Below are 20,554 nucleotides of genomic sequence, written 5' to 3' on the forward strand. Positions count from 1 at the left end.
GCTAGATTTATGTTTTAAAAGATCACTGGCTGCTTTGTAGAGAATTGACTTCTGCGAAGTAAAAGGAAAAGCAGAGATACCAGTTAGGAGGCTATTGCAGTAATCTAGGTAAGAGATAAAGATGGTTTGGAGTAGAATGGTAGCTAGTGTTTGAAGTGATGAAAAGCAGCTGGATTCTGGTACAGCCAGCAGGACTGCTGGTGTGCATAGTGCAGGAAAGAGGAGCAAGGATGAGGCCTGTGTTATGATCCAAATGACAGTTCAGTTTATTCATTTAAGATGCCTTTTAGAAGTCCGAGAGATGTTGAGACTACATGTATAGGCCAGGAAAAAGAAGAATCCAGTAGAGGATACAAAGGAGTTGTACTGTGACTAACTTTTCACACCTTTGAGTCCCACATCTCAAGAAACCCCAGTCCCTGGAAAAATGGAATGGTTGGTCCTCTGGATTGCAGGAAATAAGAGTGTTGTAATCTGGAATTAGACTATTTCAAGCAGAAGAGAATGATACATTCACAAATACTGCTAAAGAATTTTAGAGGAGTTCATTGCTTTATGAAAGTGTTGAATACCTTTAATGAGAGATTATGGAATTGCTGGGGAATAGAGTTATGGTATAAAAAGAACACTAAGTAGAAGACTTTCTTGTATATTTTGTAAATATTGCACTAGTGGTTCAAGTTCAGGATTTTCTTAAATCTTTATGCTCTCTCTTTTTCTTCTCTTAAACAGATAAAATGCAAGTAGTTACTAAGTACCAAAAAGATCTGTGGGTGAAAATTGGATGTCCTAACAGTTTATTCTGATTTCAAAATTTATTTACATGTTATGTCATAGCAGGTGTATTATAATGGTACATTTATAGTTGAATAGCGACAAATTGTCAAATTTCTGCTTAAAGTTTTTTTTTCTGCTTAAAGTTTTAATGGTTATTTAAATTTTTTTCTAGTAGGTTTTCTAATTTTTGCTTATTTTAATAGGAGTCGTGGCTTCGAAAGAATTATCTTATTGATTTCAGACATCATTTTATGAGTCATTTTCCATATTCCTTAAAAGAAATAACCAAACATAGAAGGAAAGAGACAAATAAAAGGTATTGTAATTCTTTGCCATTGTACAGTCTTAAAAAAGTTTAACTTGAAGTTATCAGAAAATAATTAGCCTTAAACCAGAACTTTCTTCACTGTGAGGTATTTATATTTTGCGAAATAAAAATAAAAGTAGGAGTGGTTTGGTTGATATTGAACAAGTCACTTTAAGCCTTGGGAATTTTTCCCCCCAGTTTTTTTATTTTTTTTATTTTTTTTATTTTTTGAAACCCGTAAAGTGAATGTTTTGTGATAAATGAGCGTCAAATATCAAATTATAGAAATGTGATTTTAATAAAATTTGCTGAAGTGGGTGGTTTATTTGGTAGAGGCACTGTATAACTATCTCTAACCAGGAGAGTATCTAAAGGTCATCAAGTTCTCTGATATATGAGGAAGCTGAGAATGAAACTAATATCAGTATTAGTATGTTATCAGTCAGATAGCCTGAAGGAAGAGTGGTAATTGGAGAAAAAAAAGTTTTCTTTACAAAAATAAACAGAAAGGGATATGGATTAGAAGGTGGAGTTTTAAAAAAATGTAAGCCTAGAAACTATTTAAAATGTTTACCTCAAGTGAGCAGATAATTAAAAAACAAGTTATCTAATAAAACTTGATAAGCAGGTACAAGCTAGAACACTAAAAGTGCAGTTCCCCCAAATGAGCAAACACTTGAAGGGATCTTAAAGTCTGTCAAAGGTTCTTAAATTTACCAGTGGGAAGAAACTACCTGGAGAATCAGTGAGGCTGTTTGAGCAGGGTTCAAAGGGTATGCTCAGAAGTGATAAGGCAGATTTGCGGGAAGATGAGCTTTTTATTCATTCACCAAATATTTATTTTGGTTGCTTACAATAAATAAAATCTCATGATAGGGGTAATCAGATGTGTCTTAAGGTATACTACTTGTTCTCCTAAGCAATTTCATAAAATCAGTAAAATTGGTAAAAGTCATAAAATTGGTAGAAGGAGTGTCATTGTCCAGTCAGGAGGCAGAAACCACACAGTGATTGTAACAGAATGTGATATAAAAATTGCCAACTAGATATTAACAAACTGAACAGACAAGGGAACAGTAAGGTACTGTGGAGGTAGCAACTGCAGGAAGCGACTGCTATGTCAAGGACTGGGAGAACAGAGAACAGGGGAAGAAGTTCGGAGGAAAGACCGTGGAGCCAAAACTCAGACCGCTGGGAAGGGATTGGTGGTCAGCTGGGCTAATGTCTTTGAGATCAGAAGAGGGGCCCTTTGGGGCTGGAGTCCAGAACCCTGCAAAGGAGGTTCTGGCTAGGTGGTGCTGGTGTTTATTAAGGGCATGATGCTGATATCCATTCTCTGTCAGAAAAATTTCCAATTCTAATCAACTGTGGCTGCTAGGCTTAACTGCTGCTGGCCTGAAGAAGAGTTGTTGGGTTGCACTGGCAGCAAAAGGAAGCAAAAACAGGACTAGGAAGCAAACAGAAAGGAGAGCATCCCTTCCTCCTATCGCTTTTCAGTTTTTTTCTGTTACCGTTTTATTGGCAGAGCCTAAGAACCACCCATCTGCAAAGGAGAAAAGATGTAGCTCACAGAGTCCTAGCGCCAGGATCACAAAGCAGAGTATAGAAGGGTGGATTTGAAGCTGAGAAACAATAGCTCAAAAACTGGCAGGAGGAAAAGTGAATTTACATATGTAACATAAGGCAGTATACAAGTGTCCATATATAAGAAGTACTCTGGGAATTCATATTAGGATAAACAGATAAGCTATATTGAAGAGTAATTGGACATGAATATGATTTTAGCAGGCAGAAATGGAACAAGAGATGAGAGATTATACCACCTAGAGGAGATGGCCTACAGGAAAGCTATAGGATTAGGTAAGGGAGAGCATGGGGACAGATCTGGGTCAAATCTGGTTTCTGCTATTCACTAGCCTTGATGCTGATAGTAATTTCTTGTCTCGAATTCATTTATCTTTCAGCTTTGATCCTTTTGTCATTGAAGACTTTTGGTTGCATCAAAACTATGTTTTAGAAAGATTAAGAAGTATCGAGTTGGAGAGGACAGAGAATCAAATAGGGAGATATTTTCTTGAGCAAGATGTTAGGTTTTTTCCCTCCCACATACGATGTTCTTATTAGAGCAAAAGTTTTTAATCAGGTCCATGGTTAAGTTTCAGAAGTCTTTGAACTCTTGAATAGAATTTTGTGGGTTTGTTTTTTGTGTTTTGTTTTTTTAGTAAGAGCTTCCATATATAATTTTCATCTAAATGAGAGTAGGATGTTTGGAGTTTAGTAGGCCATTAAATATAAAAAAATTATCAAAGAGTATATGGGCATACCATCATTATTCAATAAATTTATTGGACTTAGTATTTGCAAGGCACTTACTGTTACATGCTGAGCATTTAGTGGTAAAGGAGATGGAGTACCAATTCTTGTGCATACAGTTTAATGAGGGAGACATACTTACGTCTGTGATTCTTTAATCAGTGACCAACTGTGATAAAGTTAATGAAGGAAGAGTTTAGGATAATATAAGAGTTTGTAATAAGGAGCCAGTCCTGATATTTTTACGGGGGAAGTAGAGTCCTAGGGAAAGCTGCCCTGATAGAGTGATTTGTGACAAAATATAAAAGGCGAAAAAGGAGTTAATGCAGAGGCTGAGATAGGGAAATTGTGGAATTTTTAGCAAAAATGAATTTGCAGTATAACTTATTCTTTTTAAGATTCCCCTGTGATTCATTTTAAGGGACTACAGACTGCTTTTGTACTTAATAAGGAAATGAATACTTAGCAGTTAGCCTGTGTAGGGCAACTTAAGTTAAATTAGGGGAGTCAACAATGGTCTAGGCCAGTGGTCTTCACACTTATTCATGCACCCCCAGTTAATTCTTGACCTGATGTCTAAATTTTTCATATTATGTTGAATTACAGAATTACAAAGGATATTATTTTATTATGGCAAAATATACATAACATAGAATTTACCATTTTAACTATTTTTAAACATGAAGTTTAGTGGCATTCAGTACATTGTTTGTGCAACTGTTACTACCATCCATCTCCAGAAGTTTTTCATCTTCCCAAATGAAACTCTGTACTCGTAAAATAATTACTCCCCATGTTCCCTGCCTCGCAGCTCCTGGGAACCACTGTTCTACTTTCTGTTTCTTTTAGTTTGACTATTCTAGAGATCTCATATAAGTAGAATCATAATATTTATCTTTTTTTGTCCTGCTTACTTTCACTTAGCATAATGTTTTCAGGGTTCATCCATGTTGTGTATATACCAGCATTTCATTCTTTTTTTTTTTAATAGACTATTTTTCAGAGCAGTTTAGGTTCATAGTACAATTGATCAGAAAGTACCGAGTTCCTATATACTCTGGCTTCCACAAATGCGCAGCCTCCCTCACTGTCAGCATTCCACACCAGAGTTATACGTTTGTTACATTGACACATCATTATCACCCAGAATCCATAGTTTACATTAGGGTTAACTCTTAGTATACATTATATGAGTTTTGCCATGTGTATGGTAACATGTATCGACTGTGATAATATCATAGAGGATAGTTTCACTGTCTTAAAAATGTTCTGTCCTCTGCCTGTTCATCTTTCCCTCTCCCATTTTAGCCAGCTTACTCTTATGTCATTTATCTAAGATAGCAGTTCTCAAAGTGTGGTCTGTGGCCCCTGGGTCCACTAGGTTAGAACTATTTTCACAATTATATTAAGACATTATTTGTCTTTTTCATTGTTCTGAGATTTGCACTGATGATAGAAAAACAGTGGTGGGTAAAACTGCTGGTATCTTAGCAGGAATTAAGGCGGTGGCACCAAAGAGTACTAGTAGCCATTGTATTCTTCATCACCATGCACTCACAGTTTAAAAGAACATGCCAGTTTCACTTAAAAATATCCTTACTAAAGCAATAAAAATTACTAATTTTATTAAGGCATGACCCTGGAGAACACATAATTTTAATATTAGCTTGCATAAAGTATTTCAGCTATATTCCAAACAATAATGATTGTCTGAAGGAAATACATTTGTGTGATTATACTACTTGTGAGTGTTTTTCTGTTATGGACATGGTTTAACTTGAAAGAATAACTGACAGACAAACTATGGTTATTTAGACTTGAGTATTTGGTAGACATTTTCTCAAAAATAAAGTGAGCCTATCAGTTCCAGGGAAATGACTGACAGTATTTGTGCCAATAATAAAATTTGAGTGTTCAAGCAAAAATTAATATTTTGGAGAACGTATCCACCAGTTGAGCTCTATCCATGTATTTCCAACCTTTTTTGCTCTTTATTTTTTTCATGTATTTCTCTGTTCATCTAGGATCATTAAGAATCTACTGGAGGGTGGGTGTGTGTGTGTGTGTGTGTGTGTGTGTGTGTGTGTGTGTAAAAGTACTATTTCTCCTAAAGAATGTTTTAGCAGAACTTAGTACTCTATTTTTGGCAGTTTTCTTTGAGCACCCTGACAATTACACATTACTCTTCTGGTTTTCATTGCTGTATTAAGAAGTCAGTTAGGAGTCTGTTGCTACTTTAGAAGGTACTTGTTTGGTTAACCCCCTAACATTTTCTCCATGTCTTTTGTTTTCTGCAGTTTGACAATGATGTATCCAGGTGTGGTTTTCTTTTTTATTAATTGCCTTTGGGATTCAGTGGACATCGTAAATCTTGAGATCTTGAATGAAATGTCTTTAAAGAGATCTGAAAAATTTTCATCTTTTACTACATGCAGCGATCCCATTTCTCTTTTTGTTTAAAGGCTAAATGTATGTTAGACCTACTTACTGAATCTTCTGCTTATTTCTCTTTTATCTCATATCTTTCAGGTTTTAATTCTTTAGTTTTGCTTAAGTGTAGTTAAACATAAATCAGTTGAGTGTATTTTCTTTTTTTTTCGATTCTAAAATTTGTCTAATTGTTCCAGCACTATTTGATGAAAAGACTATGTTTTCTCCATTGAATTGCTTTTGATCCTTTGTCAAAAATCTGTTGACTATATTTTTGTGGGTCTGTTTTGAAGCTCTTTGTTTAATTATCCTATGTGTGTCTGTTCTTTCACCAACACCATGTCGTCTTGACTACTGTAGTTGTATAATAAGTCTTGCAATTGAGTAGTACGAGTCTTCTGAGTTTGTTCTTTTTCAGTCTTGTGTTGGATATTCTAAGTCTTTTGCTTTTCCATTATAAATTTTAGAATCAGTTTATCAATAACTATAAAATAGCTTGCTGGGATTTTGACTGGAATTGCATTGAATCTATAGATCTAGTTGGGAGGAATTGTTACTTAAACTGCTGGGATGATGCTAAACTGGGATTGAGTTTTATCTAAGAGCTGTTTTTATTTCCAGTTCACCTTTACCCTGGAAGAGAAGCCTTTAAGGCTTCAGCTTGAAGTTGGGATAATAAAGTCCCGCAGGCCCTGGGCTTTGACTTTTCCGTGAGTCCACTAAAAGGTTACCTCACTTTTGCAGCTTTGTCTTTGGTTTTAGCATTTACAAAAATTCTCAGGACTAATCCTTGGGTGTTGGGATTTTGTTTTTTCCTAGATTTTGGAGCCCAGCAAATGTTCTCTATCTTACTAGCCCTTGCATGCTTTAGGGACTTTAAAAAAACGATTGCATCCAGTTTTTAAGGTTATTTTTAGGGAGAGGGTTGGTTCTGATTACCTCCATTTTCATTACTGAGAATTGGAGTTTCCCCAGAGGCCTGCCTCCCTCATAGAATTGATAGTCGGTATATTTAGTTTTTAAATTTTTGTATAAATTATTGAAGGAACAGAATGAATTCTTCCAAGTTTGCAATGTCCTGTAAGGCCTTCCAGATAGTGATAGATTTTGCTGCTTGAGATAAACTGAGGGTAGATCTTGAAGCTACCTGTGATGAAGAAATGTTGCAATTCAGTTTGCATGTGCTGTAGTTTAAAACGTGCCTTAGTTTTGGATGTTGAGTAGTTTGGCAAATAACCTATTAATAATAAATTTGGGTTTCTGGCATAGACTGCTAGTCATCTGGCCCAGATTTCATTCTCTCCTTTCTTAATGATAGAATTTCCAGTTTTTAACTGGGTATATGCCTATACAAAATAGAAACTAGATCTCCTAGCTTCTTTTGCAGCTAGGAGTGATCATGTGGGTAATTTCCATTAAGTAGTTCAGACTTCTCCTTCCTGCATCAGACTTCTGCACTGAGTTGTCTATGCCTGAATTTATACCGGAGACACTTTATACTCAACATATCAAAAGTGGAATTAATTTTCTGAATCCCTGCTCCTCTTTTTGCTATGTCATCTCTATTTACCCAGTCACCAGTGTAGAACCCTTGATTCCTCCAGTACCATCTCATAACTCACACATATACATTTAAGCAAACTTCAAATCCGGCTAATTTTCATTCTTCCTAACTGTCCCCTTTTCTAGTCAATGCCAATATTGACCCTGCTTTTTGCATTTGTCATCTCTTGCCCGGATTGCTACAAATAGCCATATAACTTTGTTTATAATTTCATAATTTATTTTATAATTTATTTGTTTATAATTTTCTTTTCCATCCATAGAATCATCTGTCTGACAGAAGTTTTCAGCCATGTTACTCCTGTGCCTACAGAATTAATTTTAGTGTCCTCTTTGTAATTTGGTCCCATTTTACCTTTCCAGGCTCATTTGTCATTCCTAGCCCTACATTTAATATTCTGATAGCACCGGATTACTTTTATTTCTCTTTCCATGTATTTGTGGGTCCTTCCTTGCTCATGCTTAATCTAGGATTAACGCTTTCCTTTTAAAATTGGTTAAGTTAGAGATATTTTTTATTTTAATCAACTTAATATTTTTCTAAACTTGAAATAAATAGGCTGTGCTGTTAAATATATTATAGTCTCAAATGAGTATTATAGTCTAAGTTTGAGGTTTTTAAAAGTTTCAGTTTTGAAGGAAATGTGTTTATCTAGAAAAAACTGATTTTTATATGTGAATTATAAAATCAAATTGTTTCAGGATAGTGTTTATCTGGATCATTTCACATGTAAGGAAACTGGGAGAAATTAGTGATTCTGTTAAAAGTCATGATTAGTTAGAAGCAGAGTCAAGATCTACTGTGACCTCCATTAAATATAAGTATCTGCTGCTTTAAACAAATCTGTGTGTTGTTTTCAAGTCTTATACTTCTAAGATTACCAAGCAGTGTTACAGGGGCCCATACTTCCTGTGTGAATAAGAACTTTGGTAATGAACTGAATAGTATACACTCTGATTCATGACTTCTTAACAAGCTCATTCCATAATGGTTGGTTTATTTACAAAACAATGTCCTACAACTTGCCTACATACTTGTCGTTTATTCTAGAAGGAAATACTGTTTTACTCATGGATAGATTATTTTAAGTATTCTAAGTGAAACAGGCATGTAGATAGCACACTTTACAGATGTGTGTGTCTTTGTTTGTTTTTAGCATCAAGCATTGCACGATTCTCTCTAATAATGTAGATCATCTCTTACTGAATTTAACACTGTCTGATATCATGGTCTCCCTGGCAAATGCCTCAACTTTGCAAAAGGATTCCAACTGGATAGAAATGATAAGGAAATTTGTGACAGAGACCCTTGAAGATGGCTATAGGCTAAACAGTAAGCAGCTGAACAGATTGCTTGGGGTATCATGGAGGTTAATGCAGATACAACCAAACAGAGGTAGGTGATACTGCTTTATTTTTGTTTAAGAGAGGAGCTCTCATGCATGTTGTTTAGGGTCTAGCTTTGAATTGGTAACTTTCAAACATTCCATGTAGTCAGTTACATTCACATCATAAAAGGTAGCTAGGTAGCATAATTATAAAGGATTCTCTACTTGTACACAAATTGTTTATGGCTCTGAGCATTTTTTTCTCAAATGGATGGGTCCATTCTGAAGAAAATTGATAAGATTTTTAGTAGATTACAAAGTTGGTGTAAAAGGAGGTAGAAAGAGGAAATGCCATCAAGCCTAATGATGAAAAAATACCCTCTTCTGATCTAATTTGACTAGAATTTGAGAGGTTTTTCCTTTGCTCCTTATAGAATGAATCCTGCCTGTCTCTTCCTTACTTCTAGCTTGAAGTTATGTCACATCGTCAGTTTTTAGTGTGACTTACTAATTCTCTTATTCAAAAACAAAGCTTTCCTGTTTGGTTTCCATCTTATTCACCTTTTTAAGATCCTAATTTTTGTAATTCCTACTTAGATTTGTTGTCCCTTAGGAAAATTTATACTGTAATCTCTGATTGGTTTGACTTCCATATTGCTATAGGGTATTGCTATAGGACTTTTGTGATAGCAGTTTGTGGCTGAGATCTGCTTTGTATAGGAATGAAGAAAACTACTTCTGTGCTTTTAGAGGAATTTTGAGGCAGGTGAAGAAACATTTTTGATTCATATGTAGTTGTTTTTTCTCTGTTTTTAGAAGTTACAGAGTCTCTCATCAAGGCAGTTTATACATTGTATCAGCAGAGGGGCCTTCTCCTTCCAGTTCGGACTTTGTTACTAAAGTTTTTCAGTAAAATCTATCAAAAAGAAGAACTGAGGTCTTACAGAGTCAGGTAAAGTTTTATATATTTTGCCTTTTTTCTCACCGAGTTATTTCGTAGCCTATTTAAATAAGATGATAGGGTGATTAAATCTTTGGAAAAGTTCACTGCTATTATCTTAGTTGGTTGCATTTAACGAGAGATAAAATTTTACGAAGAAGCCTACATAATAGTACCAGTAATCTTATACGCATAACTAAGCAGTTAAAAGCCTTTTTGAGCACGTTTCCACTTGTCCACTTACTGTAGCAGTCATAGCCTTTTACTTTCCATAAAAATTATGGTGGTTGAACCACTAGCCCTTAGTGACATATTGGGGCATATGGTATAAGAATGAGGGCAATAGAAGATGACAGTTTTTGGCTTGGCTTGGTGCTGTCAGGTGAGACAGATAACAGAGTATAGCTAGAACTAGGGAATTAATTTTTTGAAATGGTGAGTTTTGAGATTTATTTGAGACAGGAGGTTGTGTTAGGCTAGAAGATAGAGATTTGGGATACCTTAGCATACGTAGGGAGTTGTTGGAATATATTTGAGTCTTTACTATAAACCAGGTGTTTTTCATAATTTATCTAAATAATTCCCATGCTACTACCATGAGGGGTAGGTACTGTTAACTCTGATTTTACAGAAGAAAAAAAGCTTAAGTTAAATAATTTGGTGAGTGTCATGCAACTAATGGGTAAAAGAGCTAGCTGAGATTTAAATTCAGGTTGTGTGACAACAGAGGTCAGATAACAGTGATTGCTGTTACCTGAGTAAGGGGACATTAAGAGCTTTAGCAAGTATACTAAAGAACTGCAATGACGTAAGTTCAAAGCCATTTAGTTGTGGGTACACCCCTACATTGAATGCATCAATAAGTTAATATAGTATAATAATTAACATTAGTTAGGATAAATAGTACACATAGAGTTAAGTAGTGTCTGTGTCCTTTAAGATAAAAATACAATTTAGATTGTGTCCCACATTATGTGAACTTTTAGTGGGTAAAACCTTAGAAAATGCTACAGCTGAATAAATGATGCTGGCAATCTCCTAGGCTTTCAAATGATTAAATGAGTAAATATAGTGTTATTGGTGGATGACTTGTCACTTTATGGTACATTAAGTTTTTTTGTTTAAATTTATGTCTCTTGTCTTTGAAATTATACTTTATTTTGTTCTTCCTTGGCCTTTCTTAGATATCGTAGTAAAGTGTTATCCCGTTGGTTGGCTGGTTTACCATTGCAACTTGCACATCTTGGCTCCCGAAACCCTGAGCTCTCAGCACAGCTTATTGATATCATCCATACTGCTGCAGCAAGAGCACATAAAGAATTACTAAAAAGCTTACAAGCTACTGCTCTCCGAATCTATGGTAAGAGTTTAACTGTGTAGGTAATCATTGGTCTTCCCCAGTTTAGGAAAGAAGTTTCTAAGAGAAGCTTACTAGATTTGCCTTTCCTTTAAATTATTATAAATTAGTTATACCATGATTAAATTGCCAAAACCAAACCAAATGTCAAACAGTTAATTCATAATTAAATGAATAAACAGTTAATTCATTTTCAGTAGTAAGTAGTTTTAGAAGGTTAATGGTTTTAGGTGCTACTTGCATTATTAAATTGCCTTTTAAACCACCTGTTATTCACAAATTTAAAAATTCACGTATTAAAAAAATTCCTTTGAATCTTTGGTGCAAAATTACTTATTTAATTATAATGAGTGTCTTGTGTGACTTTCATGTATAAATACTTCTTACTTATTCTTGGAACTATTTCATATTTTAAGCAAAAATATCAAAAGCATTCTGGGATATATACATATAATTTATTATTGAAATATAATTCACCATAAAATTTGCCATTTTACAATGTACAATTCAGTGATTTTTAACATATTTCCAAGGTTGTACAATCATCACCACTAATTCAAAAATATTTTATCATTCCCAAAAGAAATATGGGAATATTTCTACTACTACCCATTAGTAGTCCCTCCCTATTCCTTCCTTTCCCAGCTCCTGTCAGTCACTAACCTACATTTCTGTCTCTGGATCTGGACATTTCTTATAAATGGAATTGTGTAATACGAGGCCTTTCAAGTCTGCTTTCTTTCACACAGCATAATATTTTCAGGATTCATCCATGTTGAAGGATATATCAGTATTTTATTTCTTTTTATTACTGAGTAATATTTCTTTGTACAGAAATAAACATTTATCCGTTTATTAAGCGATGGACATTTGGTTTGTATCTGTCTTTTGAAGGTATATTTTTAAATCTGTTTGGTTTTTTTTTTAAGTATTGCTTATATGTAGGTTGTGTGTGTGTGTGCGTATACAGATACACACAAACAGGTTTTTTGCTTTAGGTTGATACTATGTCACTGTTTAGCAAAAGTGCTTGTTTTTTTGTTCTACTTTTTTATGTCCAATCCCTTTGCTGCCCCCATCAAAGTTCTTATTTCAAACAAGACATTTGGATGTTAGGAAGTTATTACAATGTTAAAGAAATATATCTTTAAATAAATAATGGCTATGTTTTACTTTAGAAAGTAGTTTAAGCTGTACATATATGCTTTATGATAAAACTTTAATTAATATGTTAGAATTCAGCATAACAGTGAAAATAATTATTTAATCTGCTTTATTTAATCTCTGATTTGTATATCTTTCATAGTTGAATTTAATATGTCTACCTACCCCACTAGATCCACAAGAAGGAACTGTGGTGGTTCTCCCGGCAGAGTCTCAGCAGTGTTTGGTCCAGCTTGTATATTTTCTACCCAGTCTGCCTGCAGATTTGCTTTCTCGATTAAGTCGTTGCTGTATTATGGGAAGACTCAGTTCAAGTTTGGCTGCCATGCTTATTGGGATACTACACATGAGGTAGCATGCTCAAGTGAGCTGTATTTTAAGTATAATCCTTTCCCCCATCCCTTCTACTGCAATTCGTGAAGTACAGAACACTTTCAAAATTACATGTCGCTATTACCTTTATTTGCTCTTAATGCAACAATTAAAACCGCTGCTATTATTGCTAGATAAAGTTCAGTAGAGCAAGACTGTTTCAAGTTATTTAGTGATTTCTATAGGTAGATTAGAATAAGGTTTGAAGTTATTAAAAGCATATGGTAAGGATTCAGTGGCAGGTGAGAGTACTGGGCTTAAAACCTTTAGTGTTATGAATTGTGATACAGAGCTTCCTTTCAGAGCTCAGAATTTAATGTAGCTGTTGAAATAAGTTTGTGGACTCACAAGAAGTCATTTGAAATCTCGGGTGTGTTAAAATATACATAACAGAATTTACCATTTTTACCAGTTTTAAGTGGACAGTTAAAACTGTAGAGTGGCATTAAATACATTTACATTGTGTAACCACTACCACTTATTCATCTCCTGAACTTTTTCATCTTCCCAAACTGAGTGTCTGTACCCATTGTATAACAACTCATTTACCTTGTCCCTCTCAGCCAGTAGTAAACATTGTTCTGTCTTCATGATTTTGATTATTCTAGGTACCTCATATAAGTGGAATCAAACAATATTTGTCCTTTTCTGACTTGCTTATTTCATTCAGCATAACTCTTCAAGGTTCATCCATGTTGTAGCATGTGTCAGAATTTCCTTCCTTTATAAGGCTGAATAATATTCCATTGTATGTAGACACTACATTTTGTTTATCTATTCATCTGTTGACACTTGATCGTTTCTACCTTTTGGCTATTGTAAATAATGCTGCTATAAAATCGGTATCTAGATATGTGTTTGAGTCCTTGCTTTTTATTCTTTTGGCTATATACGCAGAAGTAGAATTGCTGGATCATGTGATAATTCTCTAACTTTTCAAGGAACTGTCATTCTGTTTTCAACAGTGGCTTTACCATTTTACTATGTAAGGTTTTGTAATTAATAAGGTTTCATATTGCGAGTGTTCAAAGAATCCTTAAACACCTCATGCTTATATTATCAGGCATGATATTTTAGTATTCAGCAATATTTATTACTGATTGTGGCTCATGAATGGGATCTGATATGGTTAGGCAGAAATTGAGATCTAGGCCGCAGCTGTCAAGTTTAAAGACTAGCTTCCTTGTGGCTATAGATCCCCTATCCCAGTTAAATAGAAATAGCTCATTTTGTTAGTAGACTTTATCTTTGTTTGCCAGTATTTTCATACTAGTATAGGTAATATATTTGAATCTGGTCATCCAAATTGCGCTTCATAACTGATGATATAACCTTTCCCTTTAGCAATTTGCAATGTGGTGTTTACATGTGAAAATTTCAAGGTTTATTTTGTGTGCATGTGCATTAGAGAGACTTGGTCTTATTAAGTATTTTAAACATTTTTTAGTTTCCCATGTTTTTTTCTTTCTTAGAAATTAAAAGAAAACCCTAGCTTTTTAGATAGTGCAAGCAATTATTTAATGCTAGGCTTTAAAAAAAAAATGTTATTTTTTTTTTCTATAACTCTAGTGATTTTGTGTTATCTTCCAGTAGAGGGCACTCTATTCCTTTGCTATAACTAATGGAGGATCTGTTTTAACATTCAGCTAAAATCACCTTTCGAACACTTCCCTTTGAAATTGATTCTCTTTGGAAGGTATATTATCTTTATTAACATCAGTTACTCCTATGCTTAACTTTCGTCAAAGATTTTTTTCAAAAGTCTTTGTGGAGATTTGTGGTGTTGAGAAGTTTATTAATTTACAGATAATGATAATAAGGATTGATAATCATTAAATTAAAAGCTGATTATCTTTGTAGTTAAAACTCCACCAAGTTAAATTTTGCTTTTTAATATTTGCACAGTCTGTTAGCCTTCTCTTTCTATAGATGTATTGTTCCTATTCGAACTTATCTTTTTAAAAAAATAATACTAAAAATGAGGACTTTTCAACTTTTTCAGACCGGTGGCATTACCATTGTATCACTTTTTCTAGATTCAGAATTTAAGAATAATGTTTAGTTCCTTTCAGCATACACTGGAGTTATTTCATATTTGGTTTTCTCTTCAGAATATCCCCTTTTCTCTGTGACCGGTGACTATAAACTAGCCAGCTTTTTCATTATCTATTATTACAGTAGTCTTGCTTATCAATCTCATTTATTTTGTGCACTGTTGCCAGATTAATTTTCCTGAAATATTCTGTTAATAATTTCTGATTTTTGTCTGTTACATTAATTGGATTGTGAGATCAAGTTTCAATTCAGGTTTTAGAGGTTTGATGCCCTGCCATCTATCAGAGAGAGTTTATCTAAGAGCAGGATACTGCCTAGAGTTTGACTTTTTCCTCATACCATTATACTTGCGTTCCACTGACCTTTGCTCAATCCTATTCTTTCTGCCCCTAGTTTATTTACAGCTGGATTGGGAAACATAAGACATAAATGTTAGATGAAAATCTTTAAGAAGAGAGAAAGTCTCAGACTAAAGATTTGGCTTGGTTTTAATTAAGTAGGATGACTATATGACCTAGTCTGCGAGAAGGAGTTCAGTTTACTTCTTTTGACCCAGCATAATTAGTACTAGCATCCCCTTTTGCTCTTGGAAGTGTTCTGGCTTGCTCAGTGTATGTGGGCATCATCATTTTATAGACAGTGTGATCCTGTTGCATGTCTTTTGTCCACAATAGACTCTTACATGGATTTGCTACCCCTTTTAGCCACTGGGTGGCATAGTTAGTTCCTAATTTCACTGGATTAAATACAATTAACAGAAAGAAAAAAAAAGTGTTTCTAGTTGAATTAGAAACTCTTAATTTTGGCTGACATTTATTCAAATTTCTGTGATAAAATTTGTAGTCTCAGCTTGTTGGATTTGATCATTCTCAGCCTTTTTTGCTGTATTTCTGGTTGACATTTGCTCTCTTCTTCTTAGCCATACTTTGAAGAGTGTTTTTAAAGGGGTCACTGGAAACCGATCTCATAGTAGGAACCAGATAATCCGCATTAAATATGGAGCTGCTTTACATTTAGCTATTCCGTTGAGTCCCCTTCCAATACTTTAGTTGCACTATGGTTAAGTAGACCTAGTTATAGCTTTTCAAAGTATAGGAACACGTAGTTATCTTAGAGTGGCTTTAAGTGAAAGTATTCTTCACCTAATTAAGATACTTTGGCTTAGGTAGGAAGCTGGAACTTTTTTAAAGTAAGCAAGGTAAAAATCAAGTAGTAAATACACAGCAGATGAAACTACTGAAAAGCAAAACTTAATTTTGGCTCCTTGGAGTCTGATTTTCAAGTGGTATGGAAATTTTCTAAGTTATACTATGTATGTGGACCAATTATGCCTTTTAATGAAACTTTACATAAATATGTTAGAAGTTAAATTTTCCATATTATGTACTTGAGCCCTTATGTATAAAGTTAATACATACTGTGGGTTTTGTTTAAGCTATTAAATTAGACTTGTTTTCAATAAAAAAATGGTTATATTCTTGAGTCTTCAAGTTGGTCACTTCTGGTAATAGTTCTCCCATTGTTTATTATAGATCATCATTTTCTGGATGGAAGTATTCAGTTAAAGACTGGTTGATGAGTGATGTGGACTATTTTAGCTTCTTATTTTCAACACTTACAGGTAACCACACTCACCTGCCAAGTTTAGGAAAGGAAAAAACCTAGTATAAAGATTATTCTAAGATTTACTGTCATATGTCTGGTTCGAAGTTTTGAAAATGTCAAATCTATCTTAGAATGATTTTTATTTATTAATAAGTGGAAGTCTTTGAAGGAATAGTTGTATCCTACATTGTCAGGCTTTTGAGGCAGGGAGCTGCATGATTCATTTTGAAATCTATCATAGTACAAGAACCAAAAACTTGGGGATTATTTGAATGTTACATGATTACTTCTTCATTTTCTTCTTTGTCTTATTTCTCAACTACTTATCTTTGTTAAGTGGACATACTTGACTCTTATTTAGATAGCCAGAAGCCACATTGCATATTTTAAAAAATCGAACAGAATATCCATTTTAAACATGTTTAAAATGTTCAACTTGATAGGAAGAGTATCAGATTTTAGTTGTTTTCTGCATTCCATTTGCCCTCAAAGCAAAATTAATGAGTCTAGAAATATCATAATTAGATGTATAAGTATTACTGTTGTTTTAAATGTTTGTACTACGGCCATGCCACCCTGAATGTGCCCGATCTTGTCTGATCTCAGAAGCTAAGCAGGGTCGGGCTTGGTTAGTACTTGGATGGGAGAGCACCTTGGAATACCAGGTGCTGTAGGCGTTTAAAAAAAAAAAAGGAAAGAAAATAATTAAATGATTGTATTAGTTCAACATTTCAGTTTTATATTTGGGTGATGAAGATGAGATTCTTTGAAACTTTCTGAAGACTTATAATTAGGAAACTTAGTTTATATAAAGACAGAATCCAAAAAGAAATTGACTGGTTCTGATAATGAGCTGAATCTAGCAAGATAAACATTATATAAAAGATAAATGTAGATTCCCACATGTTTAATAGTTTCAGTTGTACACGTTTGAAGGTGTTTTAACAATACCCATCAAAAGGTTTTGTGATTTTAGAAAGCTCATTAGGAGTCAGTAATGTGATGTGGTTTTCAAACTAGATGATGATGCTTTAGGCTGTGTTCATGGAAATATAGTGATCTGAACATCAAAGCAGATAGCTAAGGTCAGCCCTCATCTGGTATTCTGATCATTCTGAAAGCTACCTTTCAGGACGGACTTTGGCAAATTGTCTGTGTAGGTCAGGTCAACTGTAATTGGGTTATGTAAGGTGTAGTTGAAGCAATTACATATGTATTGTTAAAAAGATCTAGGAGGGATAGAGAGTTTTAAAACATTTGAACAGCTATTATGTAAGAATTTAAAGTTTGGTACGTGTGTGAAGGAATATATTTGTTTATTTGCTTTTTTAAACCTACTATTAGTTGGAAAGGTTATACCTTTCTAATCTTCTTAGGTAAATGTGGAAAAGCCCTCTATATAAGGGGTGAAACCTGTTTATTGATGTATTATAGATTGGGTTAGAGCACATCATTTGTGTAAATATATGAATTTTACTGCCTCCATTGTTAGCATTTCATTTAAAAAAATACATGAAATGCAGAAATTCAGAGAAAAGGTAGCTTAAAGAACAATTTATCTCGAAGGTATGTGTTATCTCTTTTAAAAAAAAAATATGAAGAATGTCACTTGTGTTTTATTTTTTTAATTTGATTTTCTTTGTATCCACATTAGGGTTTTCAAAAGAGGAGTTGACTTGGCTTCAGAGCCTCCGAGGAGTCCCTCACGTCATCCAGACACAGCTTTCCCCTGTGCTTCTTTACCTTACAGATTTGGATCAGTTTTTACACCATTGGGATGTAACAGAGGTAATAGTGCATTTAAAAATAAATTTATGGTTATTAAAATTCAGTTCATCAACTACTAGTGGTTACTGTAGATTAGGACTGCCTTGTATGTGATATTCTTAGAGGTACGGAGTAGTATAAGACATGATCCATTGTTCTGAAAGCACTTAGGAACTTGGGTAGGAGATGTATGTTTCTAAAAGAGGAGTGTTTTTCATTATAAGTTATATAACTAGAATAAAATAAACCAACAGTTTGAATGATAGAGACAAATTTATTTTATTTAGTATTGGACAGATAGGATAGATACATCTGTGGAAAAGAGGAAAGGCTTCATGGAAAAGGAAGAATTTGACCTAGGTATTGATGGCTGAGTAGAACTTAAGTAGGGTTTAGTATCCTTGAAGGCGGGTTTTTTTAAACAAAAAAAACCCACCAGCAGTTCCTTTGGTTTTAAGAATTAATCTATAGTTTTTTAAAGTTAAATTTAAAACCCTAATTTTTCCTCTGGCTTTCAGTTTCAACTTAAAAATCTTGTTAGATAAATATAGTAAATTTAAGCAGTCATTTTAAAAGGGGACTTTGATTATATTTTATTTTACAAACTTAAATTTTAACTGTTTATAACTTTTAATATATTCACTATTTGACAGTTCATTTTCTGACAAACCTTCACAAATGTTAAAGTAAATCTTAAATAGCTAAGAAATTAAATATGATAAATTTTAATATCTTACGGTTTGGTACTGTTTATAGAGAAATTCAAATTAAAATCACTAGTCTAATTAGTGATATGTTTTAAATTAGAAGTAAAAGGCTGAATTTTTTTACCCGAATAGGCAAAATTGTCTTATCTGTTACAAATATATAAATTAAATATGCAAAGACATTATAAACATTAATATTAGGGATTATATTAATGTAAAATATTTCTATATTTTTTTTATTTCATTTTCTTTCCTTGTATTGAAAGGTACTTGCTCAGTAGGAATGCAGTTATATCATCCCAAAATATTTTGGTTTGAACCTTGAAAATTCTGAGGCTGTCTTCTCTGGCAACCTATTTTCTTTTAATGATTCAGAAAGCCTCTGGCTAGGACACTGACTATATTCTTTCTTATAACTCCTGATTGCCAGGCCAAAAGTCTTATTTTTTTAAAAACTCTGTTTCTCAACAGAGTAGTCTCTAGATTCAAGTTAACAACCTTCTTCTGTTGTTCTATCAATTGATTTTATTTACTTCTCTTCTTTCATTCTATTCTGTATTCTGAATACTGTTCATGTTCTTCTCATACCTTAGGGTTATACCTTTTGTAGATATTCAGTAGAATTCTCTCATGGTTTTGTTTGACTCTGATCACAATACTTCCATCATGCCAATGACATTTATCTTTTCTTTATTGCTCTACTGCATGGTACTGTGTTTATATGTAAGTTCTCCAAAAATATTGGATTTTAAAAAGTAAAAAGAAATAATGACTCAGGTAACCAACCTAATTGTTTAATAGCTAACATTTTATCTTAATTCCATGGTAAGTGAAGCGTGCTTACAAAGACAGTCTGAGGTTAAGGCTTTAAGTACTAGATTGTAGAGTTTGGGTTTGCAAACAGTAGTTAAAAGTAGTTGTTTTAAGGGACTGTTCCTAATGTATTTAAACTGTCATGATGTTTTGGAGCAAGCATCAGCCCTAGATTTCAAGCATAGATTTGCCATTGTCTGGTTTGGTAACTTGGACAACTCATATAACCTTTATCTGATAATTTAAAATTTTCATAAGCACATCATTGTGTAAAGCCAAGACAAAATTGTCATGAGAATGTGATCAGTTCTATTTCTGAAGTGAACATTTGGCAAGGACACATATTAAACTTCAAGGTTGCTGTCTTTGAAATGTTAAGATATAAGTTAGGAAAAATCTGAAAGTCTCATTTTTAGTTTTTGAAGGTCTTAAGAGAAGATTCCAATTTTCTTTTGGATAAACTTTGCTATATTTAAGTTGGCCTTTTCATGTGAAAGTATACATTGAAAATTACATAGTTTTTGATATCAGTATAAAAACTTGTTTTCCTAATTTCAAGTTATTAGTTGGTAGAGTTGGACTTTCTTGGTTGTTTTGTTGTACTTTTATCTGCCTAGGCCGAAGTGATTTTTTTAAATCAAGACTTTCTTTTTGAGTAGGTATTATTCACAAAGTTTAATTCAGAAGAACAGAAGGATAATAATAAAACGTCCTCTTCCATTCCCTAGTTTAGTTTTTTTACCTTTTTAAAAAAATTTATTATTTTTTGGTGACATTGGTTAACGAAATCCAGTAAATTTCAGGCGTACAATTTAACAGTAAGGCATATATATATATTGCGTTGTGTTCTCCTCCCATAGTTAGATTTCTTTCTGTCACCACATATTTGACCCCTTTTACCCCATGCACCTCTCTCTTCCCTCCTTCCCCCTACCCTCTGGTAACTACCAGTCTATTGTCCATGTCATGAGTCTCTGTCCTGTTCGTTTGTTGCTTTTAGGTTTATATCCCACATATAAGTGATATGTGATTTTCAACTTTTTCTTTCTGGCTTAT

General features: G+C 33.7%; 1 protein-coding gene and 1 pseudogene across 2 annotated transcripts in view; both read left to right on the forward strand.

Moving 5' to 3' along the window:
* Positions 1–20,554, forward strand: part of TEX10 (testis expressed 10) — a 41,576-nt gene that overhangs the window by 9,809 nt on the left and 11,213 nt on the right. For both annotated transcript variants that reach the window (XM_006911527.2, XM_015589083.2), the window contains 7 exons: positions 981–1,093; positions 8,548–8,786; positions 9,535–9,670; positions 10,843–11,018; positions 12,353–12,530; positions 16,139–16,227; positions 17,866–17,999. In XM_006911527.2, coding sequence (XP_006911589.1) covers positions 981–1,093; positions 8,548–8,786; positions 9,535–9,670; positions 10,843–11,018; positions 12,353–12,530; positions 16,139–16,227; positions 17,866–17,999 — 1,065 coding nt within the window. The remainder of the gene's footprint in view (positions 1–980; positions 1,094–8,547; positions 8,787–9,534; positions 9,671–10,842; positions 11,019–12,352; positions 12,531–16,138; positions 16,228–17,865; positions 18,000–20,554) is intronic.
* On the forward strand, positions 16,770–16,888 carry LOC112479469 (annotated as a pseudogene).

The sequence above is a fragment of the Pteropus alecto genome, unplaced genomic scaffold (genome assembly GCF_000325575.1).
Source record: "Pteropus alecto unplaced genomic scaffold, ASM32557v1 scaffold114, whole genome shotgun sequence".
NCBI classification, from domain to species: domain Eukaryota; kingdom Metazoa; phylum Chordata; class Mammalia; order Chiroptera; family Pteropodidae; genus Pteropus; species Pteropus alecto.